Source organism: Amblyomma maculatum, chromosome 1 (genome assembly GCF_055883805.1).
Source record: "Amblyomma maculatum isolate TAMU_Amacu chromosome 1, ASM5588380v1, whole genome shotgun sequence".
Taxonomy (NCBI): Eukaryota; Metazoa; Arthropoda; class Arachnida; order Ixodida; family Ixodidae; genus Amblyomma; species Amblyomma maculatum.
In genome coordinates, this window is record NC_139344.1 from 148,065,195 (window position 1) to 148,082,738 (window position 17,544).

The following is a 17,544-nucleotide window of genomic DNA, read 5'->3' on the forward strand; positions in this document are numbered from 1 at the left end:
TCATGTGGTGCAAGAGGTTCTGGGGCAGTCAATAGCCCGCCAACAACGATGACCACTCGGGATGCCCGTCGACATCACAAATAGATGACTTGGTAAGAAAAGTGCAACAAGTTTTGGACAAGGACCAAGGACCGACGAGTAAGTGTTCGGATAGTTGCAGAGGAGTGTGGAATGCCGAAAACAATCATTCATAGGAAAGTCTGTGTGAAAATGAAAGCGTCAGGGCAGTGAGTGGCCCACCACGGAGTCTCCTCACCCGAAAAAAGCAAGAATAAACAAATCACGAATCAAGGCAATGCTCACTGTGTTTTTTGACAGAAAAATGTGACAGACGTCACAATGTTCCTGACGTGTTCCTCACAATGTGCCATGATGTTAGTAGCGGCGGTCTCCGTAGCAACCGCGTTAGCATGACGCTAGACAAGGACAACTAAGATACGTCTCTCACGTGCCCAGCATGACTGAGTCTGTTAACACGCTCAGTGGTTGATAGGGTAGGAGTTCGATTCTCTTGGAGTACAATTTTTTTCTTAAAGGTTAAATGCTGCGGCGTTCGAGGAAGCGCTGCACTAAGGATCTTGCTGGTATCCCGCAGACTCTCGCAAAGAACTGCGACAATTCTTGCAAACGAACAGCCCGACAAGTCATGAGCTGTAAAAGGCTTTCGCCTTAATATTTACTCTTTTAGAGACTATCAATCTGTTGTCTCCTGAAGTATGTCATTCCAAGAACTCAAACTAACTTTTTACTATTGTACAGAGCCATACCTCTTTGCAGGCACTCTCCAGCAAGCCGCCACTGACCACTTCCTGGCTACGCCCCAGCCACTATGGTATATTCTCTCCACCCTATGCCTCAACCCTATAAACTCTCCAATACCCATGCACTCCATCCCGGGAGCAATTCAATCCCATTTGATATTTCATCCACTCCCTGAAAATGTCCACCCAGTGCATTACTCAGCACAGTGAAAAGCTAGAGCCACAATGCTGCACAAACACTATCATGCAGATATCTATCAGCGTAGTATACGTGGACGCCACAAAATATGCTACTCATCAAGCCTGTGCTTTGAGCGTAGTTTCCAGCACACTTCACTCCATAGTTTCCGGTTCGATTAAAGCTGCTTCTTCCTTAGAGGCAGAGGAAGCCGCAATTCTTTTAGCAATCTCCTCAACCACTGCCACACTAATCTTTAGTGATTCAAAAAGAGCAATCTGCAATTTTGCATGAGGCAGGGTTGATCAACTTTCAAAATTCTCAATTTTATTCAACTGCCAAACAGATCAGTTCAACTCCTATGGGTACCTGCTCATTTGGGCAACCTGGGAATAAAGCAGCCCACAATGCTGCTCGAGAGCATGTCAACCAAGCAGGACCAGCTACAGACTCAAGCAGTGCACGCGAACGCATGGTTATCTATAACGAGATTTCTCTCCATGATAAGGAGCAACGGCTCCCATATCCAGCCCCCACAAGCCTCTCTCTAAACTCGAGCAGGTGACCTGGCACCAGCTCGTCCCATACCTGTCTATCTCCAGCTCACCTCGCTCTTATCTACCCTGGCCTTTTCTCCCCTCTATGCATCCTCTGGGGGGCACCCAAAGCAGACTTTCACCACATCCTCTACATGTGCTTTGAGCTTCAGCCAACAGACATTGAGCGATGGAAGATAGCAGTGTGCAGCTCAGACCAGACCAGGCTGCACAAAAGCAGCTGGTGGGCTGAGCTCTAAGTCACTGAGAGCCACAAGCTTCTGGCCACCCTATGCAACCCATCAACCAGCCCATCGGTTTAGGCTGCAATTCTAAGGCTCAAGAATAAACAAACGTTTTCACCACCACCACACCACTGCAACGGTGGAAGACAAGCACACCGGTGTGTGTCTACCCCATCATCACATAGGCAGTCTCCTCCCCCCTCCTCTCTCATCTTCACCACGGCAGCACGTGCTGGGAGTGGAGAAGCAAAGGAGTGTTGACCAGGTCATCGGAGCGCATGGACGCGTGAGCGGAGTTGTGACCGAAGGTTACCCCCCCCGCGCTCTGCACTTGCTCAGTGTATGCCTGTTTGCCTGCCTGCCTGCTTGCTTGCCTGACTGCACTGCTGAGGAGGAAATATCTCCAATAAAGGTTTATACTCTTTGTCTATTCCTTGGTGTTCGTTCGTTAGTTATATAGAGCTTTATGATGAATAAGCGACTGTGGCTATCATGCTCCAAACACAAGGTTAAAACCTCGGTGTTCATGTTCCTTGCAGCTACCAGTGTAGTTTGAGCTGAGTAGTGTCTGGCTTTGAGAACAGAGTCTCAGCCCCATAAAAACCCCCATTTCGGCACCCAACGCGGGGCTCAAAAACCCTACAGAAACCCCACAGTCTAAACAGAAAAAGAAAGGGCAAATTGTCTCTTAGATGCAGTTTTATACACATAAACAAAAATATGAATTGTTTTGTTTGAGAATAAAGAAGTAGAAAGCAGTAAAATTCAACACTGATAATAGCAAAAATAAAGAAGAGTCCTACAAGAGTCCTACAATGTGAAAAATTTAGTCAACCACACTACAGCCACCGACCGTTTTCTCACTCGGCGGGACACAGGAAATGGTTCGAACCATCGAACAGTTCAAAAACGCGTGAACTTGAAAACAAAAATCAGCTTTAAAAAACACAAACTTCACCGCTCGCCATGTTTCGTATATATGTCGATAATAGGGACTTTTAGCATAGCACGATCCGCTACTGTGGTCGGCTTCCGCGCCGCCGAAAAGCATGCAACTCACTCAAGGCAGTCACCGCATGCGCAGAAGTGGCCCGCTGAAGCGGATCATGCTAAGCTGTAATCACTACAGCCCTCCAGTTAGACTATCTCGGCCAAGAATGCTGAATTGGGCGAGTTAGTGCATTTTCATTTTAGGAAACGTAGCGCAAAGAAGACAAGGACAAAATGAGGAATACACACACCAGCGCTTTGTGTGTATCCCTTGTGTGTAAGCGCTCGTGTGTGTATCCCACATTTTGTCCTTGTCTTCTTCGCGCTACGTTTCCTAAAATATCTCGGCCAGTCGTGCTTTTGTCATGCCCATGCCACTTCCTGGTGACGTGCATGTCATGCTCGCCGCAAACCAATGCACGCGCCCACCACGCGAGGCAATAACATTCAGTTCCCATTTCCATGGTTAACGGCGGTAGCAAAGACCGCGAGATGGACTCACGAAAAAAAAAAAATTAGTGGAACGAAAGCCTCCGTGAATGCACTTCCTGCAATTAGTATTACAGGTCAGAAAAACACAGATACTGTCTGCACTGAAAACAAGATTGAAAAACATGCCAGTCAATGTTGGCCAATCTTCAAATTCGGAAATCCACCTGTTTGAGTGATTCTATCATAACGAGGGAATGGAGCAACACCAGAATGCAAAAGAAACAGAATGAAATGGATATCAATGCACAATCCCTTTTGTGCATTATATCTGACTACACCACCATAAACACATGCTGTAATAAGGCTTGTTATCACAGAGCAAGCCATGCACAGAACTCTTCACAGGTGAAATGTGCCCATTAGTCGTGTAATAGGCAGCAGAACCCCTCTAGAGTAAAGCCACTCGGACCAGAAAAAATCTTTACTATAATCAGAGTCTATACTATATCATTTGTTGATGATGGGAATTATCTGAACCTGAGTAGTTAATTGGCTACTTACTGAACATATCAGTATTGATTACTAAAGAAACACTGACCAAAGCTTTGCATGAACACGATGTCTTCCACGGTCTCAGCATCATAATGAGGCAATATTTCAGGCAACTTCTGTGAGTGAAAGAGCACTAAGTACCGGCACGCCTGTGCACTTCCAACCAATCCAAGCCCAACCAGCCACCTGCTAACTACCACCTGCAATGCTTGTGATTTTTCAAAGCTGTGAGGCTTTAAAGAACAAGGTGCAAAGGTCCCAGTTGTTCGATTTCCATCACATCCTTCTATGTATATGAAAAGAGCTGCCCGGGGTGGCAGATCCTTCCAAACAACCATGCTATTTGGTAGCATGATGTCACACAACCCACCAAACATTCAATGGCTGACCATGCCACCTGCCAGCTACGACCAGCCAGAGGTATGCTCACAATGTTTTCAAGGCTGCAAGGCCTTAAACAGTCAATGCCACCGACGGACAATTCTTTCTAACAAGGGGTACTAATGTCCACGCGCGGAAAGCACAATGCATCATGCAACAGCTAAGTAATGTGTCCGATTGGGTTTATGGGGTCTAACGTCCAAAAGCAACTCAAGCTATGAGGGACGCCATAGTGGAGGGCTCAGGGTAATTTTGGCCACCTGGGTTCTTCAAAGTGCAAATGTGGCTGTCGCGGCCAGGACAGAACCCGGGTTGCCCAACTCAGTAGTTGAGCGCCCAACCACTGAGCCATGGTGGCACTTATGTGCACTATCCTCATATTGCAACAACACTTTTGTTACGAAAGTTTTTGGCACAACATTGCTTCTTCCAATTTCAATTTTGCATGACTTCAGCAGCCATTTTTCAACCAGAGTTGCCAAGTCCTTTTTGCTGTCACCATACCTTTAGCGCACATTCTGAGCAGCTATTTAATTTACTAAATTTTTGCAGTCCAGAAACGAAACACAAGAGAAACACCAGGCCTTACTTTTGATGCACTGAATATTGACGCCAGCTTTTCATGATCAGTGAAAAATCCCACAATGGTCCCCAAATGAGTGTCCTCCCCTCACCGCAGAGGCGGTTTCTGTGCATGCAATGTTAGTGCTATCTTCATGCAAGCATGAGATTGCATAATCCACGAGATGCATAACACGTCTGCCAACTTTTCTACTAACACAAGTCACATCTCGGAAGGCATGCTCCACATGCGCAACAGCTACTATGATTGAAAGCATACCTGGCAGGAATGAGAGGCCAAAATGTGGTTGTTGAGCATTCGGGCCAGGTTCACACAACGTCGGCTGCGCACATCTATCAAAATAGCTGGCACACCCACATGGGCTGCATAGCACAGTTCCTGGTTCAGCACCTGCATATGAGACGGACAGGAGAAAACAAGGGCATGATGTGCCCAGCTAAACAGCGTCGAATGTTAACACTAAAAGGTATGGGGTGATATTGCCACACTTCTTTAGAAGAGTCCTTGAGCTATGCACAAGTCAAAACTGAGCGTGACCCCTTCAAGATGCAGTGATGCATGCACAGTGCTTTCTGCCAAGAGCCGTGCACTAGCTGACTGCTCCCACGTAGCGTTAAAAGAAGATGGCCTCAAGGCTCTATGTCATATGTACCATAGGACTGTAGCATCATGGAAAAGTATGGGGATAAACATGCGAGACAATTCTGTAAGCCCTCCACATTTAAAAAGAATAAAAGAACTGACGAGACAAGCATAAGCTTGCCATTTATTTTGCTGCTTGAGGAAGATGTTTTTCTTTATCTCGAGACCTTTTTGCAGTGTTTTGTTGGCCGCATGACTTTTCAAGCATGAATAACATATTTTACCACTGTTTGAAGTGCTGTCTGGAGATTTTCACATATCCTGCCTTATGTGCTGTTTTTGAATGTCCAGGCATAACCTTACATGTAACTTTTGCGTTGTTTTTTTTTGTTTTTATATCCATTTCCCTCTGAACTGCCTGTCCAGTCCAAATGGCAAAACGAATCAAATTCACCCTGGCCCCCCAATTCTGCCTGTCTCTGGAATGAACCATAGATGCTGCAGTTAAAAATCAATTTATTTGGCAGCACAAAGATTTAACAGCTTGGAAGCATAAAGCAAATCAGTTGTACAGTTAAGTGCAAGGTGGACAGTATTCATATTTGCAAATTTTCCTCTCAACTTAAACATATTAGTCTGGCCATACATTAGCAAATAGCTGTTTCACGTCCAAATAGCATGTGTATTTAAGAAAGGCTGTTCAAAACATGCAAATAACAACATCACAACAACTGTAAGCATCAAAAGAGGCCTCTAATTGTAACAAGGCACCACAAAGTGCCACATTTACCTTTTCAGATGTTTTCCTGAAGGACTCAACAGAGGAGTCCACATCAATCCATTTGGAAATCTTCAGGACCACCAAGGATTTCCAGTCTGAAGTGCAGTAAGCAATGTTGAATATTGTGTGCAACTTATCAAAAGTTCAATAGCGCTTGTGTAGCCGCAGAAAAGGCAGGATTGGAAAACACAGTGACATAATAAACACTTCTGCATGATATTTCAGGTGGAAACTAAATTTACATACAGAATCCTACATGCGTTAAAATGAACTAGTCAAGCTTTGCAAGTATTAAACTAGCAATGTTTCCCTGGAGGCAGTATCATATAACTATAACCCCCCCTTCCTGATGGGTAGCACTGGTTTTGCTGCCAACCTCTCAGGCCGACCGGCCACCTGTCGGGCTTCAACCTTAATATACTCAGGGACAACATTCTATAACTATGGAGTGGAAGCTACAAACACGTGGCGCCGGCTTCCACAAGTGCATTCTAGTACAAGTAAGCATGCTGTTTGCATGCGCTCATGAGCCAGAAACGCAAGCCAAATAGCTGGCGGTAATAATGGACGATTGCGATATGTATGGCGATATGTGATCTTCAGTGCGGCGATTCCGACAGTGCTACTCGCACATATGGCATGAGCTCTGCTCCCGTCATCATCCTCTGCAGTAAAGCCTCATTAATTCCACCCTTATTACTTTGGATAATTCAAACTAGAATCATAGTTGCAGCTAACACCCATGAAAGTCTAAGGCGTCGTATGCTCCTTAATTTGGCCACGGGTGGGCTTGCACCCAGCAATTCGGAGGGAGATCACGCCAAGGTATGACCCGTGAAGCCAGCGATCATTCAAATGGGTCTCTAAAACCTGAATTTTATCTAACAATGGTGCCTGTGCACCTCAGGCATGTGTACTATGGCAGGCACGATGACAACAGAAGTCCCCCATTGCCTACATTCCCTAGCAGCATAGTTTCAGTGCTGCTTCTTTTAGCTTTTTTTTTTTTTTTTTTTCAGTGCACGCCAATGACTTTTTAGCTTTATTTCGTGATGGCATCACGCAGTCTTCAAGTAAACACTAAACCATTGTGGTTTCAGGATGCTTCACTACACGAGTTACAGTCGGCGCAGTGAAGCATCCTCAAAACACAATGAGGCCGTTAGTAACAAGACGCTACTGCGTCGCACTGCGAAAAAGGCTGCAACGGCAGTTACAATTTTGGAGTAATTGTTCTACACTCCCGATAGTGTGCGCAAATTAAGTTACAGTAAAGTCCCACAACAGTAAACTCTGATACAGTAAAGGGAAACCGAAGTCCCAGTTCATCTTCCACAGATGACTACATTTTTCCCCCTTTATAGCAAAGACATTTTTGGTAAAAATCGGTTATAGTAAAGTGTATCTGGCCGCGGCGACGACTTCTCATGAAATAACATCGCCGCACGCACGCAAGCTAAAATCGCGAGGTGTTTTTTTACATGGCTTTACCATCGGGCTTAGCAGCACTCAGGAGAAGCCAACTTTACGTAAGCCTCGAAGCCATGACTGAAAGCATGCGGCGCGTAGAAAAAAAAATAAAAAAGAAAAAAGTAAAGCTGTCTACAAACATGGAAAGACGGTGGCACAGTCCGTTCAGAAAGTAAAAGAGTAAAAGTGCAGTGCGGAATATGGAAGGGAAGAAACTGCTGAATATTTGCAGCACGGAGTGCAAGGTTTTACAGTGCTTGACTGCTGCTTATGCTTCTCGACAGATACAGCGGAAGATGACGCCGTGCTCATGCAAGGCTTTGGTTTTCACATGAAATCAAACTCAGTTGTATTCATAGCCACGTTGCTCTCATGCTTAGGTGCTTCCACAAGATGTAAACAAAAGATCTTAACTGAAAAAAAAAAAAAAATGGCATGAACTGATAAGAGAGAGAAAGAAAGAAGGTATTTTAGAGTGTTTTTTTTTTTTTTCATTAAGCAACAAGACGTGTTCAGTAAGCAAGCACTTAATTACCAGGCAGCGTCTTCAGGACCATGTCATCACCAAGAACTGATATAGTAAAGACCTTGATATAGTAAAGATTTTTTCCGGTCCCAGTGACTTTACTATAAAGGGGTCCTACAGTACTTGACGAATCTGCGAAAAATCGTCGTTGTCACTTAGCTTTCTTCTTAAATGCATGGACAACCATACACCAAGTGTTCATTAAATAATATTGCTGCGATGCAAATGAATTTTGGATAGTTTTTTAGGGCTACTGGATAATTTTAGCATTTTTCCTGGTCCCTTGAAGGCAGAACCAACAAGATTTTACTGGTAAGATGTGATGTTGGGCTAGTCGATTCAGATTTTACTAAATTCGCGATGTGGTCGCACTTTTTTTACTCGATTACATTATTGTTTATTTTCTAAAAAACTGCAGTTTCCTTCTGGGCAATATTACCACTATAGTTTGATACATGATACAACTTAAGTCTGCAGTAACCGCCACACATAATTCCTCTGTGACAGCAAGTAGTGTTATGTTAAAGCGTTTCCGGTTACCTAAAAAAAAAGCTAAACATCGGACCAAATTACCAGATCAACAATTTCGATGCCTCTGGCTTCATAGATAAATTCAAATTTCAAAAAACTGATTTCGTGTATCCTTTAGCAAAGCAATACACATGCTGTATACCATGGCCCATAATTTCCAACTGCTGTTTTCTTCTTTTTTTTTAAGTTGTATACTACTATAGCACAGTGCCTATAGTGCCTACACGACTGGCTCATTTATACTGTAAATACATTCTGTTTTTCACCATGGTGTGGCGCCACTGAATGTTCCACATTTGGGAAAGGCCAACTTATCTCATGCACTCAAGTGCTAGCGATGCATTGAAGCATAGACAAAGCCAACAAATGATTTCGAGTCATACCATGCACTGGAGATGGGTCCGAAAAGAAAAGCTGCACAGCCACCTGTGCTGGCATTTTAATTCATGATGTAGTTAGCACCAAAAACAAGGACCCAGGTGGGAGAAAGACACGACACGAGCGCTGCGTTTTTTTACCACATAGGTAGCTATTAGTGTGGCCAACGAGGCCGGACCTTGGTCCTCGTTTTTGGCGCTAACTACACCATGAATATGATTCAACTCGCCCAACTTTCCATCTTACTACTGGCATTTTAAAGCGAAAGCTTTACTAGCGCCATTACGCTAAAATTTGTCGCATTGTGAACACTCGATGGTACCCGAACAAGATGTCTTCCCGTAGATGGCCAACACTGCAGCCTCGCAAATGCTTCAATTCTGAAGAAGCACAAGACTGTAAGAATGCAGCAAGACGTGAAGAAAGCAGCGATAACCGCTAACAAACCGGTCTCGTCTCCAATCGAACAGCAGACTCAACATGCTCAACTAGCAGCTGAGGGAATGCGGTAATAGTGAGACAAAGAATACCAGCGTAAAAACTTGTACATTTGCAGATATATTGCAGCCACAAAGGGTAATGCATTCCCAACAAAACTAAAAACATTTAGAAGCTCTCTTAGATGTCTCTTAAGAGGAGAATGACGAAGGCTACCCTTCCTCTCTTATATTTGCCTCTCATCGTTTGCCTTTTATCGGAGTACATTGCAGTGCTACATATATGTATAATTGATTTACATGAAAGGAAAGGCAAAGTATCTTACACACTTTCTCCAGCAAGTCTGATATTTGGATGGTAGTGCAGTCAACTTATAACAATACCAAATATAGCGATATATCGCTTATAATGATCAAATTCTTGAGATTCATCATTTTTCCCACCCCCATGTAAAAGTAAACCAGATATAACGATCGATTATTGGCGGTACATCGGATACAAAGATAGCTTTATCGCCGCCCAATAGGTGTTTACCACAAAAATTTGACTGAATATTCAATAAAGGAAAAAATATTAAGAAGACGATAACGTGAAATATGCAGCAAAAACGGAAGGAAATGAGCACTATCATCATCGCAATCGCAGCCGCGCAAAGGGGGCTGCTGCGGCCGTATCGTCATCGCCATCACCAATTCTGCGTCCTGGAAGATAGCGGCGACCACATTGAACATGGAGGAAGGAAAGAACTTAGGAGAGGCCCTGACATCACTTTTTTGAAGCCGGCGCGGGCACGCCGCAACAGGACGCTGCAATGTCTCTCCTCTCCTTTACCCTCCGCATTTTCCATCTCCGCGACGCTCACATACCTTGGGCCCTTAGCAACGCTGTTGCTAGTGGCCCGAGTTTTCATAGCAACAGTGACCCGTTGCTAATGGCCCGACTTCGCTAACCCTAAATTTTGACGTCACTTCCGCCACACTTTCTCCAATGCATTGGGAATGGCAAGGGCCTCTCCTAAGTTGTTTCCTTCCTCCATGACATTGACGCACGACGTGATAGCTCACGAGATGAAACGGCAGATTCATCAGGATTTTTGGCAGGGTTTCAAGGTTGAAAGCCTCGTGAAAAAATATGGGCATCCGCACTCTAAGATGCTCACGTACCTCGGGCCCTTAGCAACGCTGTTGCTAGTGGCCCGAGTTTTCATAGCAACAGCGATCCGTTGCTAATGGCCCAACTTCGCTAACCCTAAATTTTGACGTCACTTCCGCCACATTTTCTCCAATGCATTGGGAATCGCAAGGGCCTCTCCTAAGTTGTTTCCTTCCTCCATGACATTGACGGACGATGCGATAGCTCACGAGATGAAACAACAGATTCATCGGGATTTTTGCAGGGTTTCAAGGTTGAAAGCCTCGTGAAAAAATACGGACATTCGCACTCTAAGACGCTCACGTACCTCAGGCCCTTAGCAACGCTGTTGCTAATGACCCGAGTTTTCATAGCAACAGCGATCCGTTGCTAATGGCCCGACTTGGCTAACCCTAAATTTTGACGTCACTTCCGCCACACTTCCTCTAATGCATTGGGAATGGCAAGGGCCTCTCTTAAGTTGTTTCCTTCCTCCATGACATAGACGGACAGCGCAATATCTCACGAGATGAAACAGCAGATTCATCGGGATTTTTGGCAGGGTTTCAAGGTTGAAAGCCTCGTGAAAAAATACGGACATTCGCACTCTAAGATTTTAGATCATCAAGGCTGGAGATGTCCTTCAGTTCATCCAGCCGCTAATCGGTTTCGTGCACGCAAAAAGGACTGCCGCCAGCGTACACGCTACTGGAAGCGATGCTCACAGTGATTGTCAAGCTTCAGCTGCTGCTCAAGCGAGCGTGAGTTTCTGACTTCTTTAATAATAATACTAATAAAAAAAAATTTATTTCCTTTTTTCCAGTACAAATGCAGGCCTGCCAAAGCCTCCAAAGGCTTGCGAGCAGATATGTTGCAAAAAAAAAACGAGAAAAAGCAAAAAAAAAGAAAAACAATAGAAGTATGTTTAAGTTATTTTATGGCTATTGATGTATACTGTAATAAAGTGTTTAGTGCTCTTTACGATGATTAGCATTGTTCAACCCAATTTACTCATCACTAGTAGTAGGCAAGTCTACATGCATGGGAAAATATGTGGGCGTGCTTTTTTTTTCGCCGGTCCAGATATAACAATAATCGGTTATAACGATTGAATTTTCAAGTTTTCTCAATATCATAAGTGGACTGCACTACCATCACTCCTGTCACGTGGCGTTCCTTGGCACGCGTTCAAGAGTGGGACTGCAGATTGCAGGAACGCTAGACAAGAACACATCTTGCGGAATCTGATGGTATATGACAGATCTTGCATGCAATTCTCGCGCACGAAATTTCGTTCCATGAGCCTAGAAAGGCTTTCACCTTAAGGGGAGACACTGGTCTTACAATGAAAATTTTTATTTTTAGAGATATAATAACGAAATTGGGTGTGTATATGTATTTCTTCCTCCTGTTTTCAAAAATGTAATTAGTTTTACTCTATCTCAATTAGTTCTAATGTTATTGGGAAATAACCAAAGCCTAATTTGGTAATTTCTTACGGGTCGTTAGGACAGTTTCCCTCAATATTTTTTCGTTCCGATTAAAATGTAGTTGTAGCCAAAGACCTGCCATGTGGAGCTATGCTATTTATATTACCATTGATGTACATCACAGTATAAAAATATTCAATTATGTAGATGCCCCACAATTCGAAAATATAATTAGCTGACATTATTGTTCAATAAATTTGATATGTTCAACTTAGCAATATAAAAATAGCATAGCTCCACAGTTCAAACCTTTCTGAATTCAACGGTATAAGATTTATTAAAATTGCACCACAAAAACCCAATGAAAAGTTCCGTAAGGCTAGTCATGTCACCAAAAAACATGAAGCTGAGAAAAACTCATTTGAAGTTTTGAAACTGAGTGCAGAAAATATTGGGAAGAATCTTCGACAACGGATATTACTCAGATGTTCCCTATCAGTTTCCCTACAAAACAAAACAAAAAGTGTCTTATTCCATCCAAGGAAACATTTAAAAAAAAAATGTCGAATGTGTAAGTGTGATAAAATTATAGAGGTTACTTTCGAGAAATTAGGGGTTGACTTTTTTTTTTTTTTTTTTTTTTTTTTTTTTTTGAGGTGAAAGTGAGGACCGGAGCCAAGGAGACGAGAGCTCCACCAGGCAAACAGTTGGGGAAGAGAACTGCTTCGCTTATTCTTGGGGAAGAGAACTGCTTCTGTTCGAAATCGCAGTTTTCGCAGACAAGCAGAAGCTTTACAGCAAGGCCGTACTCCTTATCTGTTGCCTTGCTCAAACGCAGACTTCCTGCGCCGCAGGTTCCGCACTTCGCTTGCGCGAAAAAATTGTTCAAAACCTTCAAGTCCACAATCACGAACTGGGTACCGGCATCAGCTGTCTGGTAATCCGCACTGACGCCAAGAAGGTCAAACTTGCGCTGGGTTGCCGACTTTTCCGACAGAACGGACTTTGCTTGCGCCGATCGCTCAACACGCTGCGCCTGCTCGGTCGACGAATAGTACACAGCATCAACACGAAGTGTACCACGATCCGAGATACGATTCGTGCTGCAACTTGGTCCCGCGGTGTCGTCATCGGGCAGCGTGCTTGATGTACCCGGCGGATCCAACGAGTCCGGCACTGCAGGCCCCGGCGACGCACTGGTGGCCACTGCCTGCTGTTTTTTGTTCCACGGACGTTTCTTCCGACTTCCAAAAGCTCGTTGCGTGCTCGGTTTCAATCTACTGTCTCCCGGCATCTCGATCGCAAAGAGAAACTCCCGGCACAAGGCGGAAACACGGCGTGTAGAGAAACACGAGCGCAAAAACAGACGCGCACGAAGCGACAGCCACAGCGGCGAACGCAAGAGAAAGAAAAAAAAAATGACGTAGACGGTCACACCAGCCAATGGGAGGCGCAGAACGGCGCGCGCGGGAAGCGCGCCGCGTGCGAGCCAATCAGCGACCCGAAAACGGCCTTCGGGAAACCGGCCCGAACCACCGCTCGGCTTGAGCGACGCCATTTTGAGATAGCTCAAATTGCGCACAAAGAAACCAGCTTCAAAACAAGCCCAAGATGGCGGCGATCGGCCGGCTGCAACGCCGGCGGCGCGCGCGGGAAGTTCGAATAAAGTTTCTCTTTTCGGGGCCATTTCGTCGCTGCCGTGGTGTTTTGAAAGCCGATTTTATCGCATTTCCCGACCGAATTCAGCGTTAATAATTTTACTGTAGATGCTCGAAAGGACAAACCTTCCGAAAATGAGTTTTTCCCAAAATCGACTTTTTGACCCTTTTCGACCGTTTTAAGACCCGCGTCTCCCCTTAAACAACGACCTTGACCCTAAGCTGGTCCAATGGCAACGGACGCCCTGGAAAACCTTAGCCGAAACTAGGTCAACAAGGTTGGGCCAACACCGGGATTAGTTATTAACCTTACACTGGCTGACATTAAGATGCCAACATAAGGCCAAGGCCGGAGGCCAACCTTGCGGACACTGCCCACCCAAGCAACGGTGCCTAAACAGTTTCAAATGTCAGTCCATAACATTGCCTAGATGCTGATAATGTCACTTCTAGATCATCAGGCAACATAAACACTATAGTAAGTATGACATATGGCTAACATACAACATTATCCTGATTTTGAATTGACAAGAATTGAACAAAATAACATACTGCTTAATTTCTGTCAACATTAGGAAAAACTAAAGCATGTTCTATGTGAAAAAAAGAAAGGTTGCCCTCAGAATATTCTGCAAAGCTGAAGCAAATCTAATGACTTTTAAAAGGCAACAGATTGAAAGCAGCAGATGTGTGGCAGTGAAAATTATTAATGTAAACATGTCCATGGTGACCAGGTCCAATGTGTCAATCTTAGAAGAAAAGCTGCACCAAAGAAACACTACAAAACAGAAGACTTCCCTGTGCTGTGCCCGCACACATAACAACTTTCAGCGAGCTTACTTATTTATCTTCCGCATTAGACCCTCATTTTTCAGCTTGCGATGGAAAAAATGAAAAATAAGAGGGCATGATAACGTTGGCAATAATTTTATTTAAAAAGTTTGCTCTGTCATCTTTGTGCAAGCATTCTGCAAATTTACTGGCTAAAAACATACATGCCTAAGAAGGCGCCTTTTTGAAGCCTATTCATACTTTGCTTTAACAGAGACTTAGTTTACCACTACCACTCATCGCTGCTGCACGAGCATCAGTACGCATGAGCAAATCACCTTGAAGGCGACTGATGGCATTGCGTCCCTGTCACATGCCGATGGTTTCGGCATGCAAGGGCCAATTAGAGCATGCACTGCTGACAGCATGCAGTAGATAGTAGCAGCACGACCGCTCGATGGAAGCGCACTAGGTGCGGCCTGCTACGTCACCCGAAACCGGCGGGAGGCGCCTAGTTCCAGTCTCCACCGCCGCGGCGCCACCGTTCAGGGACAGCCGCGCGCGGAGAGCTGCGCCAGGCTGCGCTTTGAGGGAGGCGTCGGCGTGGTAGAAGCCTTTTATTTTAAGGATATAAGAGCTCCGCTTCACACAATTCGGCAACAAGAATTAGTATACACTGTCATGTCTAGTGGGACCATGTCAGCACTTAGCGCTTGCTCGGCAAATATGTATACTGGAGTGTACCCCGAAAAACTTATAGTGACGGTGGTTCAAGGCCACTCGATTGGAGAGCTCGCATTCGTGATGTTCAATTCGGATCCTGTTGTTCGTCACATTAAAATGTGACCCGGCTGTGAACAATTCGAAGCTGTTCAGCTGCCATGGTAGCCTAATGCATAACCACTTAATTAACTATGTCGCGAATTCCGTGTGTCATTTTCACACCATTTACTCATTCCTGCATACAGCTTTTATACACAAATTGATGTCAACCTAGTCTAAGCTGCCAGCGCTATCCAATAAAAAAATTTCCTACTATGAGCAACCTCTGTGAAAATGCGACATGCAACTAATCTTTCTATCTCATTGTGACAAATTTTACGGTGGAAATATGAAGATGTTTATTAGGATAAATCTAGATGATAACCTGGGATCTTCGACTCAGTTGGAGACGTCAAACTTTGTACGCCAGAACGCTATCCGTCATGGCTTCCCGCATTTTTCATGACCGGAAGCGCGCTTGATAGAGCCGGTCAGCCTCAAGGTGCTACGTATATGCGCCAAAAGTTTTTATTACTATCTTTATTGGCTGCTCGCAAACCCATACCATTTTGCTGGTTCGTAATTTTCAATGGAAGAACGCGCATCGAGTGTTGCTGTTGTGAAACTCTTAGCTTTGATCACAAGAATGTCCACGCGTCAGAGCGCAACTGCAGCCGAGATTTAGCGAGCAGTCGAGTACGCTTATTTAATGGCCACACAAAAAAAGGAAGAAAATTACCAATCGCAGACGGAAAACCTTTCTTGAGAGAGGTTTATCCCATAGCTATGAACATCGCTCCACTGTTGAGTTGACATTTCCAGACCAGCTCGCTATCAGTGGAGGCAACTTAACGATATCTTGCATAGCGCCTTAGCATGGACACGATAATTGTTTTTATAGATTAGCTGCAGGTACTGTGTACAGTGAGAAAACAATAATGAAACCAAAAGTTTACACAGCTTGCTACTTCGCCAGACCTCTTCAGACTTCATCATCCTGTTAATGAAGGTGCTCGTAAGCTGACAAAGCTTGATTACTTCCTTTGCGGGATACATCAAGCCTCCATTGCCCTTGGTTTTCATTAACCTGTAACTGGTCCAGTTGACTCATATTTCCTGCAACAGGTTCTTGCTCGACTGACATGTCGCCTCAGAACCATTACCAAATATCGCATAAATTAAGCAACAACCTGGTAGTGCTAAACAAAACTAGGAGTTCTTAAGTCTCCTTGAGGAGCCTCGTTAGAGTGCTCGCACTTTGCTACCTGCTTATTCACCGTATCCCGTAATTGCTGTCTCTGTTGCATATCATTAGAATACAGCCTTAAGCCACCGCATTATATGAAATAGCGCCCTACACATAGCTATATAAAGCCCCTCTTTACCGAAGCCGTACGAACGTGCCCTATAGGAGTATACTGTGCCTGACTTGCGGTCTAAGGGTCCCGCTTTCAATAATTCCCATTTCATCCTTATGTCTTATTGACTCTCTCTGGTTTGGCAGCGCCTGCCACATTGAACATGTCATGTGTTCTCATTGCGCCAAAGGTGTCTGGCCATATCACCAACTAAAGTGACTCTTACCAGAGAGGTTTTTTTCCGACTTTCCACCGACAGAGTGGGCGCCGGATTTTCTGTGGAGCGTGGCTTTTCATTTTATCGCATCGGCTCAAACAGTCTCAACAGTATAAAGAAATGTTGTTATGCACAGGCTCCTTTACCTGCAAGGCCACTCAGACTAGCGCGGCAAAATTTAGAACAAATTGCATGCTTATATATATAAAAAAAAACTTCGTAGCTTTTTCTGATATGTTCTCACAACATAACCTGCGAGAAAAGCTTCTGGTGCTACCTCACCGTGTTCATCTTCGTGTTCATCTGCTTCACAACACATCGTTAAAAATCCTAGTTCACTGGCCAGCACCCTGATAACTAAATAGGTTAAACAACGTGACGAGAACACAGAAAAAGAGGACGACACAACTAGTGCGGTTGTGCCGTCTTCTCCTGTGTTCCCGTCACGCTGTTTGCCCGGTTAACCTATAATTAATCTCCAACAAGTCCAATCTGCCGTCCCTTGTAGCAAATTCAATGGCAGCTGATAGGGCATTATGCTTCAGCATCTGGACTTTTTAACCTCAGCGCCGCTTTCATTTCAGAGGAAGCGAGTGCATTTCCACTCCTCGCTGCTGTCTTTGCCTGAAGCGAGCTCAGCAGATAAAGTTAGAGGGTCTCTTAAGCGGAGGACGGCGAAAGCCTACCCTTCTCCTATCATTTGCCTCTCATCGTTTGCCACAGTTCATTTCAAGTCGTTGATATATTGGTCGTTTCTCAGTCATGATGAGTCTGCCTTCGTAGTCATTGTAGCCCTTATCACTCATAACTAAGCAGGTTACTCATTTAGAATCAGCAGTGGTCATTCATTACA

General features: G+C 44.5%; 1 protein-coding gene across 6 annotated transcripts in view; it reads right to left on the reverse strand.

Moving 5' to 3' along the window:
- LOC146204287 (protein arginine N-methyltransferase 5-like) overlaps window positions 1–17,544 on the reverse strand; it is a 122,161-nt gene that overhangs the window by 89,260 nt on the left and 15,357 nt on the right. For 3 of the 6 annotated variants that reach the window (XM_084589229.1, XM_084589228.1, XM_084589227.1), the window contains exons 3-5: window positions 8,027–8,149; window positions 6,031–6,116; window positions 4,917–5,048 (exon numbers count right to left, since the gene is read on the reverse strand). In XM_084589229.1, coding sequence (XP_084445355.1) covers window positions 4,917–5,048; window positions 6,031–6,116; window positions 8,027–8,149 — 341 coding nt within the window. The remainder of the gene's footprint in view (window positions 1–4,916; window positions 5,049–6,030; window positions 6,117–8,026; window positions 8,150–17,544) is intronic. The other 3 variants (XM_084589232.1, XM_084589231.1, XM_084589230.1) reach the window with 1 other exon arrangement.